Source organism: Podarcis tiliguerta, assembly GCF_965153285.1.
Source record: "Podarcis tiliguerta genome assembly, chromosome: 7".
In the NCBI taxonomy this organism is placed as follows: Eukaryota; Metazoa; Chordata; class Lepidosauria; order Squamata; family Lacertidae; genus Podarcis; species Podarcis tiliguerta.
In genome coordinates this window covers 18,216,236-18,242,311 of record NC_139540.1, presented here as the reverse complement: position 1 = coordinate 18,242,311, position 26,076 = coordinate 18,216,236, and the positions used below count along the sequence as shown (strand labels likewise).

At 40.6% G+C, this 26,076-nt stretch overlaps 1 protein-coding gene across 4 annotated transcripts in view; it reads right to left on the bottom strand.

Annotated features, from left to right (window-relative positions):
* CSMD3 (CUB and Sushi multiple domains 3) overlaps positions 1-26,076 on the bottom strand; it is a 568,382-nt gene that overhangs the window by 296,258 nt on the left and 246,048 nt on the right. For 2 of the 4 annotated variants that reach the window (XR_014513736.1, XM_083450329.1), the window contains exon 7: positions 14,686-15,003. The exons of the other annotated variants lie outside the window; for them this stretch is intronic. Coding sequence is in view for 1 of the 2 variants with exons in the window: in XM_083450329.1 (XP_083306455.1) it covers positions 14,686-15,003 (318 nt within the window). In the remaining variant the exon portion in view is untranslated. The remainder of the gene's footprint in view (positions 1-14,685; positions 15,004-26,076) is intronic. 4 annotated transcript variants of the gene reach the window in all.

Below are 26,076 nucleotides of genomic sequence, written 5' to 3'. Positions count from 1 at the left end.
ATGGGCTCAAAATACATTCAGGAGGACATATATGAAATCCATGATCATTCTCCAAAATATTTTCTGACAGTGGTGTGAGTAAAGCAATGACAATATTGAATGAATCAATATGAGGTTAGTTAATCTACCTCTCTCTCTCTCCTCGCCCCTCCTCCATCAATCTATCTATCTCTGCACATTTAAGTTTAAGATCTTTAAAGTAACTTTGTGGCCAGAAAAAGAAAACTGTATCATCAGCAATATGGTCACAAAGTTAGATCATGTAAGGATGGAAAGATAACCTATTTCCAACCTATCTGTATGGCAATCAGTTTCAGTATATTAAACTCTGAAAAGCCTATCACAGTAGACCAAAAAACCAAGGAGACTGTATCTGATTTTTTTACATTATGACTTGTAACAGAATGAACTATCTGAATTGTTCCTGTATGTTACCAGATTTCAGATTAGCACATCCTTGCAAATTTGCCCCCAGGAAGGATGAGTGAGGATACAGTAAGCTGCGGTCTAAGATATGTCAGAACAAGTGATGTTTCATTAGGTGGTGAAGTCAGCTGATATCAGCTCAGATGGGATGGTCTTTCTGTTCACCTATTGGCGTGTAAGACTGCAATCCTAACTGCACTTCCTTCCTTAATATGCTTGCACTGCATATTAACTAGGTGTAACCCTCTTTTCTATTAAAATTGCAGGACTACTATACTATACTAGCTCTAGTTACTCTGCCTAAGAAACCACTGGCTGCTATCTTGTGAGGAAAGCTTCAAACAGGCATGACATTTAGTGATGACACAACATAGCAGCACACAGATAGTCTTGCGTACATGTGGGGATCTTGAGTTTTAGGTCACTGTGTGGAAATATTGGCATAAAATCACCCTATGGTTATCTTTCTAGAAGAGTTTTCTCTAAGTATAGGACATGTCTAGAAGAGTTTTCTCTAAGTATAGGACATTTACTATTTTGTAAATGCTGGAAGAGAGAGAGAGAGAGAGAAACTACAGTGCACTTCAAATTATTTTTCAAACAGCCCAATCCTACTGAGTTTAATGGGGCATGCTTCCACATACGAATACACAGGATTCCCAAAACCACAACAGAAATAACCATGGCGCTGTCATAAAGGCAGCCTATGTTTAATGCTAACTCACAGTCTGTTATATCATTCATTAGAACAGACTTCCCAGTGCCATATGTCATCTGATAAGCATCGTTATGACATCAGGAACTAATAGCATAAAAAATGTGACTCTCCATTGCTTCTAATTGCGTTTTATTTACCTGTTTAGAAATATAGCTAGTTTTAGTTTTTAAACTCTCCTCAAAACATTCCTGGTTTTTCTTTTTTTTTTCATATAATATATTTATTTTATCCATTTTTCTTTCTTTCTTTTTTAAAAGTATATCATTGTGCAGCTCCTATGAAATAGCAGTGATGTAAAGAATATGAAAGAAAGAGATGAAACGATCACAGGAAGGGGGGGGGAGATAAAAATGACAGAAGCAAAATAGTAGAGATGATTGCTTATTAATATAAATGGACATGAACCCTCCAAGTTGATTTCGATTGGCGAGTTAAGTATGTGCCCAAAATGAAATTCTGTGTACATTTACTTTGGAGCAAATCCCAATGAGCACAGGGAAATTTACTTCCAACCAATTAGATATGTAGGATTCCGCTGCACGCTTGAAATCAATGTGGTTCAATAATGCTTGACATTGGTTGGATCATGCCCCAAGTTTAGATTACACATATTTGCTTTCAATAATATGTAAATATTAGGAATTCAACAATGCAAACAAAGAGAGAATTACATATTGAACATAGCTGTATGAAACCACTGTATGATTAAAATTACTCTGCTAAGGATTACTCTACTAAGGTTTGGTTTTGAAGTAAATGGGAGAAAGAAAAAGAATAGATTGTGGCAGGAAGCCCAGTGAATCCGTAAAACCCCAAGCATAGTTCAATGAGTATTATTTTTCAAGTCTCTTGAGGTAGAAGGGGGGGGGGAGCTTTTTCTATGTTTCAGTTGTGTTTAATATATAATAATAACCAATTGAAGAAAGACCTCACATTTTAAGAAACAGAACCATTTGAGTAATTTCACAGTTTAAGGTGATCATGTTAATTAGTTTTCAAAGGCAAAACACTTCAAAAGCTCCCTGCCCTATGAAAATGGACAGTTCTTAACTGTTATAAAAGAAAGCCAAATAATAAAATTTCACTCCCCACCCTGCAATTCCAGAGTATAATGATGATAATTATGTGGCTTTATGTAGAGATAGCATGGGCAGAATAATGAAGTATGGAAGTGGATGAAGGCTTTGATTGAAAATATTAAGTGACATTAATGGTTTTGTATAGTAGTCCATAAAAAAAAAAAAAGGCTTGGGGTTTGCTGGATTTAACACGTGCGCGCGCGCGCACACACACACACTGACAGGAGCAGGTGTTTGGAGCGGGTCAGCAATAAATCACACAGAGTAAGTGATGTTAACTCTTTATTAGATGAAACAAAGTCCACTCAGAAGTTCCAGTTCTAATGAGCACAGCAACTTTACCCAGGAGATCTTGCCCCTGTGAGGAAGTTGTGGAGTCTGAAGGTCTGCCTTCCCACAGCTGCCTAAGTCTCCACCTCCCCCCAGGTCTTTCCTAAGCAATCTAATTTGCCTGTCTTTGCTGCTCTCTCTTCATACCTCTTCTGGTTCTGGGGAACTTGTCACGGCAGGAGTGGGAGACTCCCTGCCTTCTTCACCAGCCTTACTCCTTTCTGCTTCTTGGACTCCCTCATCTCCTGCTTCCACTGCTGCTGCTGATTTTGGATTCTGCTCTGCCACAGACTCTCCCTGCTCACTAGGCCCTGTTACTTCTTCAGCTTCTGACGCCTCCTCCCAGGCTTCTGCCTCTTCTGCCTCTGATTGTCATTCCACCACCAATCCCCAGGCTCTGAGTTCCCCAGCTTGTTCCTTCCACCATTCCTCTGTGTCCAGCCAATCCACCACACACACACACACACACATTTTATGTAGACTAAATTACAAAGGAAGCTGTGCTACACTGTCTCAAACCATTAGCTTATCTAACCTCATAGAATCCACAATGACTGGCAGCTGCTCTTCAGGGTTTCAGACAGTAGCTCATTTCCAGGCCTAACTGGAGATGCCTGGGATTGAAACTGGGGACATTGGTATGCTAAGCATGTGCTCTACCACAGACAGTACTGGAATCTTTCCCACTAGTACTGTGGAACCTTGGTTCTCAAACTTAATCCATTCCAGAAGTCCGTTCCAAAACCAAAGCATTCCAAAACCAAGATGCTCTTGCCCATAGAAAGTCACGCAAAATGGATTAATCCATTCCAGACTTTTAAAAACAACCCCTAAAGCAGCAATTTAACATGAATTTTACTATCTAATGAGACCATTGATCCATAAAATGAAAGCAACAAAGAATGTATTGCAGTCACACAATCAGTCAATCAGTAGCTGAACTGGGTTCCACACAGTCACAAATAAAGAGCCGCAAAAACGCAAGATAAATAGCAAAAACAGACAGACCTCAGTGTGACACTCAAAATGGAAGTGTGGCACTCAAATCGGAAGCGAAACACTCAAAATGGAGCACATTCAGCTTCCTTTTTTTTTTTTTTTTTTTTGCAAACTGGAACACTTATGAGTCTCCACCTTTGCAGTGTTTGGGTTTGCAGTGTTTGGGTTCCAAGTTGTTTGAGTGCCAAGGCATTTGAGAACCAAGGTACCACTGTATGTGTGTGCAATATAAGAGGGAAAAGAAGATATGATTTGCTGTGCATCATACAGTATATGTTCTGCACTTTTTCCAACCAAAATTGCTTCATTACATGGCAATATGTTTAACATAACTTTTTGCTTGAGCTCTATTGGCTGCTTGAATAAATATATTTTCGGTCTGGCTTACAATGTGCACACGATATGATCTATCTCCCAATGTAAATGGACACTAGATGGTCATGTTCTAGAACAGATTAGTATTTTTCAAAACACCTAGGGCTGACATTCTATCGTACAATGTCATGGACCACTCATAGATCTGCTGCCTTTCAGTTAGCACAAGTCAGTCTGTCTGCCATTCTGTGTTACATCTTCACCAAAGGGGGGCAGTGCGTTCCACTTGCCATTAAAGTATTTAATGCCAAGACAGTTGCCCAATTCCTGTATGCCTCCGCTATCTGGAGTGGAGGACTAACATCTGAGCTGGGCTAAATTTTTCAGGGCCTTTCTCCAAATCCCCAGATGTTCCACATTCAGTCATACTGTTAGAAACTGGGAAATGCCCTCTACTGACAAGGACTTAAGGTCAGTGTTTTTTAAACTGAGCACAGGATTACGCCTACACTCATCTCAGGATGAGTACTTCAGCTGCTGTCCAAGCTTAATGCCCCAAAAGCTGCTTCAATTGGTTTTTCCTGAGCCCTTCTCCCACATATGGGTTATGACACTACTCTTAAATCAGTAAAACAAAGACTGTGGGATATTGCCTTCTGCGATCTGCAGGCCTGCTTATACCTGTTCATCAAGTGCCATGAGTATAGAGTATGTGAGGTTATTTTACACAGCTGAATATTTAAGCAATTTGGCAGTTGCCAATTATTGTAGACTTTTTACTAAGGCTAGACATAATGTGTTTCCCTCTGAAATGCTCCAAGGTAGATTTGCTGGGGTCCTTTATTTCACAAATTATGTCCTTGTACTAACCAGGAAGTATAATGCACAAAGCACATTCTCCTGTCCTGTAGACTATATAAGCAGGGCCGACAACATTTGAATAATTCACTATTGACAAATCTTCCAGGTAAATCTGCCCAATTCTATGCCAAGCTCCTACTAGACGATAAGATTCCCTGTGTGACTGCGAGTTGCCAAGTTTGTCTGAGGTGGTCAGGATAAGAGATAAATCTGTATTAGACACAAGTCAGAAACAAACATAGTCTTATGATATGTCACATGCACTGAATTTTGTCTTGCGAGTCTTTGGACTGCAATAAAGAACTTGTTGATTTAGGCAGGTTTTAACTCCGCCACTGAAATCAATGGGATGCTATTTGTGGCCAAGCATGCACTGTGACACAATGGGTCAGTGTGTCTGGCTGTTAACCAGAAGGTTGTCCACGCAGAGATGGCTGTGGACAAGATTCCTTATGTGGTAGGTTCCCTTCTAACTCTACAGTTCTATGAGTCTATGATTCTATGAAAGCATATATAACACAAACAGAAACACATAAAGCTACTTCAGAAAATATAGTGCAAGAGGTACAGAGGGATGGAAATGAAAACTACAGAATTTGGCTGCAAGCTTATTTTTGCCCTGATCATGTTCTGCTGCACTATGAAAAAAATATTTGCTCATGTTCATTAATAGTTTATTAAACTTTTTTTAAATAACAAACAAGAAATCTAACAATATTGCAGTGCTACCTTGGGTTAAGTACTTAATTTGTTCTGGTGGTCCATTCTTAACATGAAACTGTTCTTAACCTGAAGCGCCACTTTAGCTAACAGGGCCTCCTGCTGCTGCCGCGCCGCCGGAGCACGATTTCTGTTCTCATCCTGAAGCAAAGTTCTTAACCCGAGGTAATATTTCTGGGTTAGCGGAGTCTGTAACCTGAAGCGTATGTAACCTGAAGTGTATGTAACCCGAAGTATCACTGTATATCATTACTAACCTGATTCCTTTCCACCCCACCAAATGTAACCCCCATACTCAAAGAAACAAAAACTGAAATGGATTTTTAAAACAACAACAAAGGAAACTGAAAGTATGTCCGACTATAGGAACGGATAATTTAAGTAGAGCTATGCTTACTTAGACAATACAAAGTTAGATCTTTAAGACAATACTATTTCCCCTCTGTGCATGGTCTGTTATACCAAAAGTTTAACAAGGTTGTGGACTCTCCTTCATTGGAGGTTTTTAAGTAGAGGTTGGGTGGCCATCTGTCATGGATGCTTTAGCTGAGACTCCTGCATTGCAGGGGTTGGACTAGATAACCGTTGGGTCCCTTCCAAAATGTGATTCTACAATTCTAATATCAAGGATCATATCCAATGTTGCACAAGCAGACTTGTTCTTGTGCAATGGAATTCCACCTTCTCTCCCCCCCCACCAGCTCCCCATATTGTACCAAAATCTTCTTTGGAGGGATGGAATTCCTAGGAAGCATCTTATTCCTTGGATATTAGATTGTTTTCATAGAATCATAGAGTTGGAAGAGACCACAAGGGCCATTGAGTCCAACCCCCTGCCAAGCAGGAAACACCATCAGAGCACTCCTGACATATGGTTGTCAAGCCTCTGCTTAAAGACCTCCAAAGAAGGAGACTCCACCACACTCCTTGGCAGCAAATTCCACTGTCGAACAGCTCTTACGGTCAGGAAGTTATTCCTAATGTTTAGGTAGAATCTTCTTTCTTGTAGTTTGGATCCATTGCTCCGTGTCCGCTTCTCTGGAGCAGCAGAAAACAAGCTTCCTCCCTCCTCTATGTGACATCCTTTTATATATTTGAACATGGCTATCATGGCTATCAAGTTTTCTTCCTCTATTGTATTAAGGTCCTGAACTGCCATCATTGTGTGGGGAATTACTGGATCTTATCTCTGATGCTTGTAAAAAAGATGATTATAACATGCTTGGAAAATGATTATAACATTTTCATTAACAACAACAAGGTATCCTTGAATATCACTTTGGAAGCAACACTCCAATAACTGATTGCTCTCGTTTGGCAAATAAATAGTTTGGCCAGTCAAAGCAGAGATGCACATCAAAGAAATGAGCAAATGCCTTTGTATCAACTGTCTACCTTGAAGCAACCCCTTTCTCATATGCAAATAGCCCATTGAACCTCTGTTGCCAGTTCCATCTGTAAATATTACAATAAGCTTCATACTGGGTTATTCATTTATTTTGTTTTAAAATATTTATACTTTACGTTTTGAGGGGGGAAATGTTTAAAATATTCATTTAAATAGATTTCTAAATGCAGGATTTTGTGCTGATTTTTAAAAAAAATCCAAGGCAGATAATGAGAGAATGGATTTTCTGAAATCTCTATGTCAAGTTTACCTGAACAGATTTTTTTTTTTCCTAATTCCCATCTCTCTCCTTGGTATCAACAATACTTGCATTTGACTTATTTTAATTTTGGTTAATTTAACTTCTTTATTTTTTAGATTTCATAGAGATTTTATTTGCACTTAAGATGTATAAAAATGGTTATAAATTGTTATATAGACAAGAAAACTAGGATTTATACCAGTTCCACTAAAATGATGGACAATTCTCACATATTTTATCCATTATTATACACATTACTATATGCATAATATTATGCAAATATACAGGATATGTAAAGTAACTAGCACATAATGATATACATAGAACAACTGTTTAAAAATAGTTATCTGTTAATACTGCAGATATATAGCACCTGCTGAGGCTTGACTCTAATGTGTGTTATACGTATAATATATGTATTTTAGTGTTTAATTTTGCATACAGTTAGACTTTTCCCCCCAAAAAACAAAACGAAAACACCCCGACAATGGCTTGAATGTAAGTGGCCACTTGATGCAAGAGGCATTTTGAGACAGGCAAAGCTGGATTAGGTCAGAGCCACAAAAATCCATATGCAAAACTTATTAAAATAGATCTCACCCCCGCGCTGTGTGTGTGTGTGTGTGTAAGTAAGTAAGTAACACAAAATATCAAGCCATGTACCCCACATGATAACATCCCTGAAATTATCATGCTGTTACAATCCGTAATTTATTTTCGCGGGGCAGTCTATTACAATGCTTGACCATGTATTGATCCAATTATATCTCTACCATTACTTTTTTTTTAAAAAAAAAGCAAATAAATAAATAAATAAACATTCTACATATAATGCACAAAATATTCAGTAACATGGCTGAGGTGAAAACTAATCCAAATCTGTTTAATACAGCTAGAATCATGTTACAAATTTATTATTTTTCTCCCTATACTGATTTGGCTAATACTCAGCTCCTCTTATGAATCAAGCATATTTAAATTTGATATAGAACTTTGTAATATACGTTTCCTCTTCCTTTTTTTCTTTATTCCCTTCCTTTCCTTATATTTCCTTATTATCTTTTAGATTAGTGTAATTTTTATTGAATCTTATGCAGAAAATGTTTGATAAAAACTGGTTATTAAAAATGCACCTCTTTACTCAGGATATTTGTTTTAAATTCAAATTAAGATTGCTATTTTTGAGGTCTTTTTGGATTGTAGACCTTCCCTCCACCAGGACCAAGTGGTGAAGGGCAGTCTATAAGTAAAACAACAACAAAAAAACCACACACAGTAAACAGATGGAGAAAACATGATGGTCCCCATGTCCCCCACCCCCACGTAATTACTTTTGTAGAAATCTGAATGTCGAAATAGTTGTGTGGGCAAATGAGGCTAAGGAAAGTTAGGACTGAGAAGAAGCAAAATGGTTCAAGAACAGTAGCAGCCAAGAAAACAAAAGTCACCAAAAATGAACAACCAGTTACATATTTCAGCAAGTAGATCTCCTGTATCATTATTATTATTTTTAGTGATATATTGGGGAAAACTTTATAATGCCCACCTATAAATCCTGGTACAGCATCAAACCCTTTAAAAAAACAAAGTAGCCGATGCTTCTTTCTCTGCTGGCTAGGGCAAGGAGCATTTAAGGAGCATTTCATTCTCTGCCTTGTACAGTAAGTAGTACTCATTCCTTTCTTGATTTCGTACAGAAAGAAACTGATCAATGACTAGCAATAAAACAGACCAAAAAGAGGGAAGAAAGAGAATTCTTGCTTTGCTTGTCATCTTTCTTTAAGAAATGGAAGGGCATCACATTTGTCACGCCGTACCAGTTCAGCAGTCCATTTAATCCTATTCTGTCTCCACGCAAGGTTATACACATGTAATTATCAAGAATTCTGCACACAAGAATTCTCTTCCTAATCCTATCAGCGTGTGGTTGATTTCTTGCTCAGAGCATGAATGTTTTCTCTGTGTTTGTTTCTATAATGTTATCTATTTCTAGAGGGAGAGAAAAATAACTAAAGTTGAATACAGCTGCATTTTCATATTTAAGACTTACAAAACACCAGAGGCATAGTGGGTGGGTGTGGGGGTAATAATAATAATAATAATAATAATAATAATAATAATAATTTATACCCCACCCTCTCTGGCCAGAGCCGGACTCAGGGCTGCTAACAGCATTAAAATTACAGTAAAAACATAAAAAAATACAGGTTAAAATGCAATTTAAAATTTAAAATGCAGCCTCATTTTAAAAGTATCCCATAGATCAAAACCATAAGCGGAGGGAAACATAAGGGTCAGACTGAGTCCAAACCAAAGGCCAGGCAGAACAGCTCCGTCTTGCAGGCCCTGCGGAAAGATGTCAAATCCAGCAGGGCCCTAGTCTCTTGTGACAGAGCGTTCCACCAAGTCGGGGCCAGTACTGAAAAGGCCCTGGCCCTAGTGGAGACCAATCTAACCACTTTGTGACTTGGGACCTCCAAAATGTTGTCATTTGTGGACCTTAAGGTCCTCCATGGGGCATACCAGAGTAGGGAGGCCGTCGCCCTGGGCACAGGTTTTTTTTGGGGGGGAGGGTACACATCCCTCACAACACCCTGCCCTGTGAGCTGTTGCATCCTTCTCATGGTGCTCTGTAGCTGGGGGACACACCAGCTCTCAGCGCCCAGCAAGCCCAGCACTGCTTTGAGCCCTGTCCTGTTGTGTCCTTCTCACACCACCCTCCAGCTGGAAGGCACCGTAAAACGGATGCAACAACTCGCGGTGACCTGTGAGCCCAGCACCATTTTTGCAAGTCTCACAAAGTGATGCTTGGCTCACAGGGCGCTGTGAGTGAGTGCTGGGATTTCTGACTATGTGCTATTTGATGCAGCTTCCCACAAAGCAATTAAGAAGTTGGCCAAAGGCCAAGAAGACTGAGCAGAGGGAGTTATTCTGCCTAGAGATATGGAGCCTTGGATACAACTCTGCTATTGGTTGAGGTCCTCCCTTAGGCATGATGACTCATGACCTTTCTTGCTGGATAATTGGTTCGTCAGTGTGATGTTCTGAGAGTCGTTTGGCGTTTGTCCAGTGAGAGAGTTAAGATCCGTGTCTGTATTCTGTATATAGTAACTTGTAGTAAGGTAAAGGTAAAGGTACCCCTGCCCGTACGGGCCAGTCTTGACAGACTCTAGGGTTGTGCGCTCATCTCACTCTAGAGGCCAGGAGCCAGCGCTGTCCGCAGACACTTCCGGGTCACGTGGCCAGCGTGACGAAGCTGCTCTGGTGAGCCGGCACCAGAGCAGCACACGGAACGCCGTTTACCTTCCCGCTAGAAAGCGGTACCTATTTATCTACTTGCACTTAAGGGTGCTTTCGAACTGCTAGGTGGGCAGGAGCTGGGACCGAATGACGGGAGCTCACCCCGCCGCGGGGATTCGAACCGCCGACCATGCGATCGGCAAGTCCTAGGCGCTGAGGTTTTACCCACAGCGCCACCCGCGTCCCAGTAACTTGTAGAGTCTGCTGTAAATAATAAACACCTATAAGTAACCAGCGTCTTGTTCCTGCTTCATCCTTCCTGCCTGCAACTGATTGCTTCTGGAAGTCTGCGTATGCTCTGCTATATTCAGCTGGGTTTGGCTAAGATCCTGCAACAGGTTATAGTTGCGAAACTTCAATAGTGTGCCCCTCAAAGCAGTCAGCTGACTGTGGTTCCCACTGCACGGTTGGCCAGTTGGTGGAGTGTGACCCTACTTTGCTCCAGTGGCTGGGGGTCATTCCAGCAGTGCACCGCATCCACCCACCCAATCACTAGCAGGGAACGCTCCATCACTGTTTAACACATGCATGTTATCCCTAGAAATTCCTTTACTTCTTAATGATACATGTGTAAAATGCTGTGGCGATGCTCTACGTAGTTCTAACCAACAGTTTCTGATCGCTTGTTTATGCACCAGGACCCAATATGATAAAGTGACGGACTTGGACTAAGGAAACTCAAGCTTGAATCCCTGTTTTGTCCATCACTCTCCCTCGAGCTAACCTGGTGTGAGGCTAAAAATGGAATAATTTCAATCTACACCATCTTTCAGAATGGAAAGGATGCAAATGAAACAATCTAATCTAAATGCACACAGTATTTATATATGAGTTTGCCTCACAGCCTGTATCAACACAACCAACGTACAACACAAATGTGTTCTGAGGCTATATAATTATATAATTTTATATAATAAAACCATTAAATAAATAATGTGGGTTGTATCTAGGGGTGTCCATGCGTAAGCAGAATGGACTTCTTGCACAGCAGGACTCATCCTTCATCTCCTCCCCATCTTTAGCATCTTAATAATCATATAAATATTTTCCCTACTTTCTTCAGGGTCCAACTATGCTGCATTTGTAAGTCCACAGATTACGGCCTAGAGTAAAAGGTAAAGGTACCCCTGCCCGTATGGGCCAGTCTTGACAGACTCTAGGGTTGTGCGCCCATCTCACTCAAGAGGCCGGGGGCCAGCACTGTCCGGAGACACTTCCGGGTCACGTGGCCAGCATGACAAGCTGCATCTGGCGAGCCAGCGCAGCACACAGAATGCCCTTTACCTTCCCGCTCGTCAGCGGTCCCTATTTATCTACTTGCCCCCGGGGGTGCTTTCGAACTGCTAGGTTGGCAGATGCTGGGACCGAGCAACAGGAGCGCACCCCGCTGCGGGGATTCGAACCGCCGACCTTTCGATCGGCAAGCCCTAGGCGCTGAGGCTTTTACCCACAGCGCCACCCGCGTCCCTATGGCCTAGAGTAAGGAGAGCCAATTTGGTGTCCTTCGGATGTCATTGGATTATAACTCCCATCATTCCTGACCACTGAAAATGCTGGCTGAGGCTGATAAGAGTCAGAGTCCAACAACATTCGGAGGGCACCTCAAAAATACTTCCCAATACTGAAGAGAAGGGGGGAAATATAATCCTGCAGAGCTATATTAACGTTGTACACTGCCCTGGGATAATTTGATAAAGGGCCATGGCTTTTTCCCCCCAGCCAGAACTCACTGTTATCCATTATAAGAGAACAAGGGAGGCATTCATGGTGAGTTCCGGCACCTCCTTTTCTAGAAAAATAGAATTGTAAAGGGCAGTGTATAAATTGAATAAATAATAATAATGATACATAATAGCCCTTCAGAAGTTTGTGAATTTTCATTGAGTGTTTTGTTCTGTTTCGGTTACATGTATTATTATTTTTTTAATGGCATCCAACATTGGACTGGAAAATGTGTGTGCATGTTACATTTAAACTTGAATGTGGTATAATGAAACAAAATCTTTGATATTGTTTGGAAAGTGCCTACATTGCCAGGAAAGACAACTGTGAAAGTCCTCTGTGCAGGGATCAACAGTCAGGACCCACCATATGCTTACACAGAGAGAATGTTACAGCTATCATTGACATGCATCCACTGGGATGGAAACCCCTGTGGCAAAAATCTGTTAAGGAATTAAGCTAACAGAGATGTTAAGGGAGAGGAGGAAAAACAGAACATTAAAGGTGGAATTTAGCAGAACCAGTGTAACAGAATTATTAACTCAGCAGCCAAAAAAAAAAAAACCCAGACGCAAAGATGTTTCTGCATATTGTACTATAAGAGAACGAGCACAGAGTTGTGGGCATGACACAATCAATGTCTCCCAAAGTCCAGCAGCCAGGTCCCTAAATACATGTATGCTAACATTTTCAGATTGTAAATCTGCACACTTTTCTTTTAAAAAACAACACAATGCTAAATACTTTAAATCAGTAAAATCAGCACATAAGATGCAGCAGCTAAAAGAAGAATCTTGAAAAGAAAAGAGAGCAGGAATGTAGAGATTCCACAGAAGATAAAGGAAAAGTTGCAAATATATGGTATCACCAAAGCCAAATGTCTAGACAGAGGTGACAGGAAGCCATAAACTTCTTAAAATTAAAGGCACAGAAATGGCAGTAGTTAATGGTCAGAAAAAGGCACATTGCACAAGCATTTTTCCTTGGTATGATTTGCTATTGAAGAACTCTATCCTCTAGAATTGTTCTCTATCTGCTCCTTAAATAGTACACCATTTACCATAATTGGCATTATTATATATATATACATACATACACATTCCACTTTCATAGAGTTGGATTCAGAGTTAAGCATGAGTAATGGGGTTGAAGGAAGCTGATTTGCCCGCTACTAAGTCCCATGGCAGACTTCCAGACTCCAAACTGTTCTTCAAGAGGGCTGAGGACCATTTGTGGTTTGTGCAACTGGAAGAATGGAGTTCCCCAAGAATCAGGCAAAGGCAACTTCTACAAGTTGGAATTCTACTAGTGGAAAGTGCCTCTGCATGATTTGGGGCCATCCCCTTTCCCTATATGCCCTCTGGTCCACAGCCCACCCCATCCAGCAGGGTCCCCTGAACCCAGTGAACATTTTTGGTTGGCTAGGAGGGGCTGTTGTAGGGAAAAGAGAGTGGCAAAGTCAACTTCCATCAGCTCCATTACCCATGTTTAACTTTGGATCCAATCCATTCAGATATGGATTATTCTACTGGGGAAAGGGACTTCTCAGTAGTAGTGCCATGACTATGATATGCATTTCCCAGGAAATTTGGGTTCAATTTCAGCGCCTACCAAATAGTTTTTGTTTTTTTTTGTTTTCAATTTCTCAGGACTTTTAATTTGACCTGTTTATATCTCTGCTAATGACTTTATGCTGCTTGTAAACTGTTCTTTTAGGATGTTCCTCAATTGTTGCATTTTTACTTTCTTTTATAGGCTGTCCTAATAATTTATTTTGAAAAACAAGGTAAAAATGCGTACAAAATATTTCAAATTATGGGATCATTCCCATAAAACCTATTTTTAGATCAGGCTGTACTATTTCCTTTAGTTAAAAATTATATATTTTACATTTTAAATAATGCATATTTAACTTAAATGGCACTGCACTTCCAAAGTATTTTAAATATTGTGATTCTTGAAATAATCTTAAGAATAAAGAAGCATTTTCTGAAGCTGTTCAGTTCTGAGGCTGTATTAATTAATGGTCTGTTCTTTGCTTCCTTCATTAAGGAGCATAACAGGGCAAGTTAAAACTGCCGTAAGTTTATATGACAAACTGAACAGCACTATGTTATTGCCATGTACATTTCAGTATCTCTCTTACTCTGCCAAATTTACAAAAGTATTATATAATTTGAAATCGACCCTATTTGCTTGAACAGAGTCAGCTCCCCCAATATGGCGGTCATATGGCATCCACTTCATGGCAGTGGCTTATCTGTACAATAAGCTAATTTTCTGTGGCCTTGATGTGGAAGCTGTCTTCCTCCAATATGAGCATCTCTCCTACTTTTTAGAAGGACACCTGGATTTCTAGACACATACCCAGAGTCCCAGTAGCATTTAGTACTCCACTTTCTAGACCCCGAATGCTGATCTCATCACTTCCAATTTTTCTTTCATAACCTACCCTTTCCTACCCTTTCATTTAGGGAATCGGGGGACAGGAGTGGGGGAGAATTAGTGTAGGCAACACATCTATGGCTGTAGACTAAATGGGCACAAGAAAAATAACATCCAATACCTCTATGTGTAACAACTGCAAGCTCTTTAGGTCTTTCTATCTGCTCAGCATTTCTTGGTCGTCTTCTTGTACTTTGGGTAATTGCTGGTTGAAGGGAGAGCGACTCCTTGGAAGTGGTGAGCTCCAGATCTGATTTTCTGAGATTCACAGCTTGGACTCGCTGCTCTTCGGAAACTCTAGGGCTGGTGACAGTAGTAACACTGGATACAGTAACATCATCAGATGTGCTAGCAACCGTAATATCACCAGCAGTTGCCGCAATATCCTCCTCTAACTCACCAGTGCAGGCAGTTTGGGTCAAAGTGGAAGAAGCAGAACCTGTGGGACACACAGTAGCACTGGATGCTAACTTTTTTCTTTGGAATTGTGTATTCTTTTCTTTCTTTTTTTTTTTTTTGCTCAGTTTAATCAGATAAAATGTCCCCCTGTTTGCCACATTAAAGACACTGGCAAGAGGCAACTCAATTGCTGTTTATTTAAAACAAAATCTGCTGTACTCAAGAGAACATATTTGCACATCGGTAAGCAGAATGTACCTACAACCACAGCACTCACAAAGCACAGTTTAATGGAAAAGGTGACCAGAAAAGAACACAATGCAGCATTTATTAGTGGTACTAGTAGGTCGGCAACAGGTTGGCCTTTTATCACTCACTGTCAAATTCATCTGAAAACAGTATTATATATATATTTAAGTACACATGGATAAACCAACATAACACATAAAAGCCAGCGAGGTCTTAAAAATAATGAACAATAGTATTCATATTTTAACTGAACTGGTATTTGCTACTTAAAAAATAATTAACTGAATGCAGACTTATCTGTCCCCCTTTTAGAATTACATACCTGAAGCTTTTTTTGTACTTAAAACGATGTATATAAAACTATAGGTATAATCCTTCACTGTGAGCCAAGGCATGAAAGGATCCACACAGGGCTCAACCGACTCATGTTAATTCCTTCCACTCTTCTCAGCATATATACAAAAGGTGCTTGCCTAGGGAGTGCCTAAGGGCAGTGGGGCAAATGAGAGGGCTGGACTAAAGCAAGCAGGCAATGTCAAGAGCTTGCAGCCATGCTATGACCGAAGGGTAAACAGCTCTGGAAATGCTACAGGAGTCACTTCATGAGGATTATGCACCATGCATCCCCATCTTCTGGCAAAACTCTTTAAGCTGCTCAGCAGAAAATATAAATGAGGACTGAGCTGTAGTCTAAATATAAATGAGGACTGAGCTGTAGTCTAAATACAAAAGAGTCCTCTTATGTAAGTAATCTGGTATACAAAGTGTATAGTCTGCATGTGATACATAATCTTCACCTCACCCTCAAATTATTTTTCAGAGCATATAATAACTTATATTTTTTTTGGGGGGGAAGCAAACTTTTGAGGAGGCATTGAGCTAGTGTAGCATGCTGGAGTTTTTCCTCCTTACTGGGGTCAGTTTGGAGGAATCTGTCACATCAGTGCTCTATTCTAGTTTTGCAGTTCAAGGTGTTGATTTTACTGAATTGGATTCTTAAGAGTCATTCATTGTATGCATTTGTAAAAAAAAAAACCACCAAAAAGCTTGAATGGAAAGCAACATTTGGTTCAACAATGTTTAGAAAATTAGCTCTTGAAACCTTTTGGAGAACATGATTTTCTATATGTGTTTAAAACAAAATCAGATGTTCTGCAGAGACTTCAGTCTGTCACATTTTGCCTCTGTTGGCTGTATTGCCATCACCAGTCACAACAAACAGGAGTTCCAAAAATTGCTGAGTGAGCAGAGTATAGGGAAGAAATGTGAGATGTGGAAATACAGTCCTCTCCATATCTATGTTCTCCCATTTGAGTCTATCCCATACTTTTTATATACCCAGATGTGAATCCAGTGCCAAGGAAGGCATAATTTCTGTGGACTTGATGCCAACTCATAATGTCAGATATTTCCCCATCTCCCACTAAAATGAAAAATTGGAGGTTTGGTTAATATCCTTCCACTTATTTAAATTGTTGTTTTATGTTTATTATGCTTCCAGCTACCTGATTTGTATTTATAAATTGCACAACTTATACACAATTTTGCACAAGTCTTTTGGACACTCTTTCCCGTCCAGAAACTATAGCAGAGGTAGACCATGTGGTGTCCTCAAAATGTTGTTGGGACTCCCAACTCCATTAGCCTCAGCCTGCATGGCCAGTGATCAGAGATGATGCGAGTTGTAGTCCAACAATATTTGAAGGGTTGCCATGTTGGCTATCTAGGCAGTATGGAAATTAGAGGTCCAGCTCATTTACTCCCATATTCCAAAACATATCTGAAGTACTGCCTCATATCCATCCAGAGTTTTTACCATCCCCTTTTCATTGTGCTCATTACCCATCCCTCCTGCAGCCATCAGATGGCTGTTGACTTATCTTGTCTTTACACAGGGAATTCTAGCAGTAACTCTAAGACTTATTCAGTGAGCATGTCATGTGTCATCTCTCCCTGCGTCTCCAACTATGCAGGACTTCTTATGCTAGTGGTTAGGGAACTGCAGTCAGTGCAGGAGATTATATTAATCCTCTGCTCAGAGATCTACATTAGCTGCTGATTCGTACCAGGTCAAATTCAAAGTGTTACTATTGGTATATAAAACTCTTAATAGCTTGGGGCTATTCTACTTAAAGAATCACTTTAACCCACATATGCCGATTTGACTGTTTTACACATGCCACAAAATGTTTGCCCCACACGCGCACGGAATCAATTCTTTGTGGCAGCACTGATTCTCTGGAACTCCGTACTCATTGATATTAAACTGGAACCTTCCCTGTTTTGTTTTTGGCAGCTTCTAAATACTTTTTAAAAAATAGGCAAGCCTTCCCAGACATGCAATTTTAATGTGCGATTTAATTTGTTTCTCTCTCTGTGTGTGTGATTTTAACAGATGCTGGACTGACTTATATTTTGATACTTTGTTTTAGGTGAACTTCCTTTTAATGTTTAATGTTCTCAATATTTTTATTGGAACATTTCATATTTTGGGTAAACCACTCAGAAGTTATGGATGATTAAACTATATATATATATATATATATATATATACGCTGTTAAATAAGTAAAACAAACAAACTGCAAGTCTCAGAGTTTAATGCTAAATCTCTTTCTGTTTTATGAATGTTGTTTGCTCTAGTGTTGTCTAGCATTTCTTCTAATTGGCTCCAGAAAATCTGGTCATCCATATTGATACATAGAAATAAATTTCTATAAATATTCTCAGGCAGGTACTACAATTAAACTTTTCCTCATAATGGCAACAGGCTTGTTTGTAATACAAGTCAGCACCTACACACAGCTAACTAGAGCTCCTGCCTCAGACAAAGTCTGTCCCTTCTCTACAATGCTTGGTCCTAATCTGCTATCCTGATATGCTGAATGTATAGCTTTCTCCTAAAGTTTAAGAAAACACTGCAAATAGAATTTTAAAAAGTGCTTTACAAAAAGTGAAACTAAAATAATATTCTATGGACTTGAAAACAAAGAAGGGAAACTGCAGAATGCACTATTTGGGGACTTCAGAAATGTCATGTTATCTTTACAGGCAAATATTGGATTCAAGTATCTGCTTTGGTGCCACCAAAGAAATGTTCTAATACCTGCTGGTGAAAGGTGAAACTGGTGAGTGGTATGTAAAACTTTCCATTTGAAATTCTCAACTTTGCAACAACCATCCTTATTAACATGTTTGCCAAAACACAAAAGTAAGTCTCTTCAGCTTCTAACCTACAAAAAGCTGAGCATAGTCCGTCAACCATGAATGGTGTCATACCAGTAACTAGATGAGGATTCCACAACCTGGCATCCTCCAAGGTTCTTGGACTACTGTACAATTTTCATAATCCTCAGCCAGCACAACCATACTGACTGAGGCTGAAAGGTGGCGGTATCATAGCCATTGAGGCTAATCCAAAGTGTGATTAATGTTTATTATTGCTTGTTGAAAGGTACCAGGTTGGAGAAGGCTGGATTAGATAAACTTCTACTATCTTCTTGTGCAAGTTGTATTAACTTGTTTTTTAGTACTGTGGTTTAATGCTGCAACTCACCCCGAGGCCTTAGTGTGAATGATGGGCATTAAACAAACAATTTGCCAGGAACAGCAAAAATGAGTAGCTTTTCTAGCACTTGGCAGGTGATAATAGGAAGACCTTTGGCAGTTGTAGTCCAAAACATCTAAAGGGTACCAGGTTAAGGAAAGATGGACTGGATAATCTTCCTTCATATCCTGTCTTCTGGGAACTTCAAAAACAGGCAGATTTTTACAGCACCTTGCAGCCCATATTAGGAACATCAGAAGCTGTTTTCTACCAGGTCAGGCATTCCCCCCCCCCCCAGCTCTGTATTAGCTGCAGTTTTCCAGAGTCTTGACAGAGAGAGTATTTGTATTATTCAATGTCTGATTCTTTTAACTGGAGATGCTGGGGATTGGACCTTCTGGGTGTAAATCATGTGCCCTTCATAGCTGAGGGTCTGCACTCAATTTGGTTGATCTTATTTTGTGTAGGTCAGAGCTAATCATGAAGTCTGGTGCATGTTAGATTGAATTAATGGCAAACTGATGATAAATTAATGACTGTATATGATTGAAATGGTGGGACAGAAAAGAAACACAGGGTGACTGAAAAAGAAGATAATTTTGGGTTACAAAAATGGGTAGAAACCCTCCATAATAGAGCATCCACTGTGTGTTAAGGAACTCAAGAAGGCTCTGTTTTATTCACCAAGGAACAATTGGCCAGAAGCCTGAATATTCTTCTGTCTTGTTCTGAACAATGTCAAAGTGCAGTATAATTAATTACACAACATGGATAATGACTAAGGTCACTATAGATATACTTGGAATGTTGATAGTGAACTGTGGGGACCTTGGCTTTACAACTGCTCCCAATTGCAGCACTTTTAAACTTCACAACAGTATTTTGCCCTGACCTTGTCAAACAGAACCCAGTACAAGCGCCGAACAGCACCACCTTTATGGCAAATCCGCTTATTATAAATTAAGCCATTCTATTGGCAGTGTTTGCAAAAAAATACATGGAATGCACACAGAACTTACTAATCTTTTACCCCAAAGAGCAGGACAGATTAATTATGAATGTGTATGATTTAGAAGAATTGCAGTACACGTATTTCATAATGTGATAGGTCTTTTCATAGTATGATCAGCATTTTTCCCAAAGGGATGCTTATTTCTATGAAATGGTTTTCAAGCAATAAGCCCCTATAGGAAAAGTCATGTTGCACTACTGAATCAAACTTCATTGTTATAAAACTGTGGCAAATAATGGGAATTGTGGAAACACAGTGCTGTCCCAAAATTTACTAAGTGAAATGCAAATTATAGTCAAGATATCACATGATACTGAATATAAACATAGATTAAATGTGAACATATGCACACTATTCTGAGCCAGGCAATTAGTCGATTTAGCTCAATGTTCTCTAAGCTGACTGACAGTAGTTCGCCAATATTTATTTCCACACCCAACCTGGAGATGCTGAGGTTTGCATGCAAAATTGTTGTTCTGCTATGGAGCTATAAGTAAAGGTAAAGGTAAAGGTACCCCTGCCCGTACGGGCCAGTCGTGTCCGACTTTGGGGTTGCGTGCTCATCTCGCTCTAGAGGCCGTGAGCCAGCGCTGTCCGAAGACACTTCCGGGTCCCGTGGCCAGCGTGACGAAGCTGCAGCTGGCGAGCCAGCACCAGCGCAGCACACGGAAATGCCGTTTACCTTCCTGCTATAAAGCGGTCAAGGGACGTGGGTGGCGCTGTGGGCTAAAGCCTCAGCGCCTAGGGCTTGCCGATCGAAAGGTCGGCGGTTCGAATCCCCGCGGCGGGGTGCGCTCCCGCTGTTCGGTCCCAGCGCCTGCCAACCTAGCAGTTCGAAAGCACCCCCGGGTGCAAGTAGATAAATAGGGACCGCTTACTAGCGGGAAGGTAAACGGCGTTTCCGTGTGCGGCTCTGGCTCGCCAGAGCAGCGATGTCACGCTGGCCACGTGACCTGGAAGTGTCTTCGGACAGCGCTGGCCCTTGGCCTCTTTGAGTGAGATGGGCGCACAACCCTAGAGTCTGTCAAGACTGGCCCGTACGGGCAGGGGTACCTTTACCTTTACCTTATAAAGCGGTCCCTATTTATCTACTTGCACTTAAGAGTGCTTTCGAACTGCTAGGTGGGCAGGAGCTGGGACCGAACGATGGGAGCTCACCCCGCCGCGGGGATTCGAACTGCCGACCATATGATCGGCAAGTCCTAGGCACTGAGGTTTTACCCACAGTGCCACCCCTAATTTCCTGACTAGGGTTGGCAGTTTTTTTTTTACAGGTAAAGCAAACTGAAATTGCAGTAGGAAGGCCTGGAGGCAAAGTTGTTTTTCCACAGAAGCCAAACCTGTGTTTCTTCTCTTCAGAAACATCACAATCTTCAAGTGAAATTCTAAGCCGATAGTGCATTTACATGCACAGCTGAGGATCTATTTTGCATGAAATGTGAAATGAAATGAATGTTCTTGTACCATCAACAGGAAGGCAACAGACAAAAAACAAAAAATTGACCAGAAGAATTATTTCCTGGGGGGGGGGGGACCTAACACTGGAACATTTGCTGGAATAGCAAATGACCCTGCTATTCATTTTTACATTGCTAAAGTGCAATCAATGCTATCATAGCATGGGGGAGAAAGCCCTTATTTGCAAAATCCTATCCCCAAATACGCAGAGCGTGGTATATTGAATATTGTTATGCAGAACTGAGAACTAACTTCCAACACAAAAAAGTATTGATGGTTTAGGGCAGATGAGAGGAATCAAGGCATACAGTACAAAGCAGTTTTCTTCCCATTTTCAAGTGTATTCTATATTACAGACTCTCCTCTTTGTACCACAGGCCTCCTAGGAATGCTGAGATACCAAGCCCATCCTATTTTCAAAACCTTGCCCCTTCCTCTGAACCGATAGTATGGCTCCCTAAATAATTGATAGAAAATCAACTATTGATTGCTAAGTCCCTGAAACATCATATTTTCCCCTAGTGTCTTTGATTATCAGCTTTATCATGTGAAGCAGGGTTACCAACATTTGTGCATACATAATACTATGCACCGAATTTTGGACATTCAATTCTGTAAAATTCTGTCCAGTTACTTTCATATTTATATTTTGTTGGACAGGGAATTTATTTCATGTAAGCTATGCATAGAAGTTAAGCAAGCCTAAATTACAAAGAATTTTTATAGTTGGATGCATCCAATTATTGTTATTTAGAAAAATGCAGAAACCAGTAGGGATATCAGATAACTCAGACACAAAATGGAGCAGAAATTGTCATTTGCTTATGCATCCAATGCCCAGAATGGAAATCAAACCAGCAAATATGATTGGCATTTACTGCTGCTATCAGTCCACAATATGTAATCAGTCCATGATATGTAACTGATGATGTGTTTTCTTCACCCCATTTCATTGTGTTTCATTTGCATTGAAATGAATGGCCTTCGCTTTGACATGAGTGGTGTGGGATAACATAATAATGATGCCAATTAATAGCACAATTAATTAAAAATTCCCTCACGGCAGACAACCAGATGAAAAACATAATTGTTGTCAGAAGCCAGAGTTCAATGGAACAGAAACAGCACTGCATGCAACCAACATGGGTCAAAATGGAATCCAATGCCTTCTTGCTACCCTAGAAACTGGTATGTTTTAGTTAATTGTCATCCCCACTAACTTTGAGACTTCCAATGGCATGTCAAAATGTCTGTTCTCCTTCTTGAGATATCTTCTTCCTCCTTGTGCCACTGCTGATTATTCCTTCCTTCTTCATTCTAGTGGCGTTGAAAGTTTTCATGAAATTCATGTATTCCTTTGCTAAAACTGTTGTTCCACAGTATGCGCTGAACAATTCTAAACCCCCCCCCCCACTTTTTTCCATTTTGCTTGATTGATCCTCTAAGGTGTTATTTCTTCAAAGAAGTTTGGAAGGGAAGTGTCTTCCTATTGCTCAGACAACCAGGCCAGTGCTCTCTGACTACTGCACTTGCCAGTCTGCCAGTTGTTTGCCTATCAGCAAACCCTAACCCTCCCACACACAAAAAAAACCCTACTCTAACCTTCATTTTGGTTCAGAACTACCTTACTTCTCACTGCATGAACAAAATTAAGTCTTCTCTTGGTTCTTGCTATATGGGGGTGGGCGGGGAATCATCTTCATTTCCTTTTCCTTGCTCTCTTTGTACTCTCATTCATGAGTGCAGTTTCCACTATCACCTGTTCAACAACTGATCTCTCATGTCTCTCTCCCTGTCCTCCCACACGTTTAGCATTCTTGCTTCTATATCCTATAAATTCTTGATTATATTAAACACACTTACATAAGGCAAAATAACAAAATTGTTTTTAATAGAATTCCTGGGTGGAATCAACACACATATAAAAAACAATGTGAAAATGCTTTTTTAAAAAACGTTTTGAAAAACGCATTGAATTTTGCATAGCCCACTGTCACCATCCAGTGTCACAGTTGTATATTTCACTTTACAATACATTTAAAACATTTTATTTGCAGCTGTGTAGCTGAGTCCCTGGTATTTGTGCACAGCCAACTGCAAAATGATCCATTGGTCCCTGTGCAACATGTCCTCCCTGCTCTGCATTTACTACCAAAGCAATAACTAATGCTTGTCATGCTGCCTGCTCACCCCGAGGCATCTCTGATTCAGTTAACTTGGCTAACCTACTACAAGGGGAATTTGACAGTGAAAAATGTTGACCATTTGGAATCCTCAGCTCTGTCCAATAAAATTCTCAAGTGCCTATTGTATAGTTTTAGTTGTGTTTGCTATCTATCATCACCCTGTATTAAAAGAGGTATATTTTAATCCTGCAACCTTCCCATTGATGCTGAGCTGGACAAGCGTATTGGCAAGGCAGCTACAGCAATGGCTCGCCTCTCCAAAAGGTTATGGGAGAATTTGATGCTAATGACGGACACCAATATGGTCTACTAGGCTTGTATATAGAGCATGCTGTTTTATGGAAGTGAGTTATGGGCAACTTATACCCATTAGGAGCAACGCCTCAATGCTTTCTATATGCACTGTGTTAAGAATATTTTGGGCATCACATAGCACTGTTAGGATTCTTTTCCTGTGTTGCAGTCATTGGATTGTTTTTATCACAAGACGGTGTATGTTTTCATTCCACATTGTGGGAAGTCATGGAGACAGGATGTTTGTATTACTGTGTTTCTGTGATGTAGGAAGTTTGTCCTTTGTTCTTTGTCTTTGCTTTCTGGTGCTGAAGAGGAAGAAGCTGAGTTATGATGCTCCGAGTGTGTATATGTAAATAAATGCAGTTTAGCCAAATGCTGCGCTACCGAGTCTGTACACTCACTGCCTATACTCTGCTGATCCTGAAGTGTGCTGATACCTCTAAGGTATCAGTCGCTGTGATGTTCAGGCTGGAGAAAGATTTTGAATCTCCCGAACGACCAGGAGGGAGAGAACATGCCAGTCAGGCATGTGTCTCTGCCAGACTCCTACTTATGTGTAGGACTTCCTGACAAGCAGGACAGGGTCTCAAACAAATATGTACTCCCCAAAGCCCACATTCCCAGTGTGTTTGCACTCCTGTCTCAGTGACATCTATGCAGGCTTGGTCATATCCACAGAAAGGAAGATGGTAGGATATGCCTCGCCCCACTCTCCGGCCCTAGGAGTCCTCATAAGGGAGCTGTTCCTGGAGGAAGAACTGTGAGGGGAGAGACTCCATCAGGCAAGGCCTCCTTCCACCTGCCTTGCCCCACCCCCTCGCCCGGGGCTCCTTAGAAGGAAGCTGTGCCTGGAGGAAGAACTGTGGGGAGAGAGTCCATCAGCCAAGGCCTCTTTCCACCTGCCTTGCCCCAGCCTCCGACCCTGGATCTCCTCATAAGGAAGCTGTTCCTGGAGGAAGAACTGTGAGGGGAGAGACTCCATCAGGCAAGGCCTCTTTCCGCCTGCCTTGCTGTACCCTCTGCTTCTCAATGTGTATTGTATTGTTTTATGTACTGTGGCTTGCCGTTGTTTTATTGATTATAGTTTAGATATTATTGTAACTGTTGAGTGGATTTCTGTTTAACTTTTATATGTTGATATTATTAGTTTATACTATTCTAATGATTGTTGAATGTTACTTTTTTGATGGAGGTTACCTATTTTAAAGTTATGTTTTATTATCACAATTTTTTTTGAATTAGGTTGTTATAAGATGTACATTTTTTGTTTCTTCAGCTTGTAAACCGCCTTGAGTAAGATAGAAAGGTAGTATACAAATTAAAAATGATGATGATGATCTAAGGACATGCTCTACAAGGACCTGGCTTCTGGCACCAGGCCTGTTGGCAGACTAAATCTGTGTTACAAAGATGTCTGAAAACATGACATGAAGGCTGGGCTACATTAACCCAGTCATATGTGAATTCCTGTAGATGATCACAGTGCCTGGAGACAGACAGTCAGGTCACGTATCCAGAGCAGGAACCAGAAGAGGAACGACTGATGGGAAGAGTGAAGAGAGAAGAAACATCATGGTGCATTTGCAGCAGATCTTAATCTGCCCCAGTTGCAACAATACATATCTCCCATGGTCTCTACAGCCACAGCAGGAACAGTAACTCTCCAACGGATTGAGTTTACCTCTGAAGGCATACCCTTCCATTGTCTCCCAGGAAAGAAGATTCCACCTAAACATTAGGAAGAACTTCCTGACAGTAAGAGCTGTTCGACAGTGGAATTTGCTGCCAAGGAGTGTGGTGGAGTCTCCTTCTTTGGAGGTCTTTAAGCAGAGGCTTGACAGCCATATGTCAGGAGTGCTCTGATGGTGTTTCCTGCTTGGCAGGGGGTTGGACTCGATGGCCCTTGTGGTCTCTTCCAACTCTATGATTCTATGATTCTATGATTCTATGATTCTAGGACAAATGGATGCCAACATCCAGATGTCCCGAAGGACTTGGCATGCCAGCGAAATTCTAGCATCCCTGCCCCCTTTCTCCAGCAGCATTTCCTGTGCAATATGATAAAACTTCCCCATGCATCTTTAATTCATAGAGAACTACTGTTTGAGAAACACATGCTGAAAGTCCTTGTAGACACATGACTTTATGGATTGGGGAAATAATACTGCTATCATTATTGGCTGCTTTTTTATTTATTCTTGTTTTTAATAATATTTATTGATTTGTTGGAGATTCTCCTGCGGAGTTTATTTTCTCTTTAGTTTATGCATACATGTTAAACATTGGAATGTTCAGTGCGTCAAATTGTTTATTGTGAATATTGGTGTGTATAAAAAGGATGGTTGCAAAATATAAGTGAAAAACCA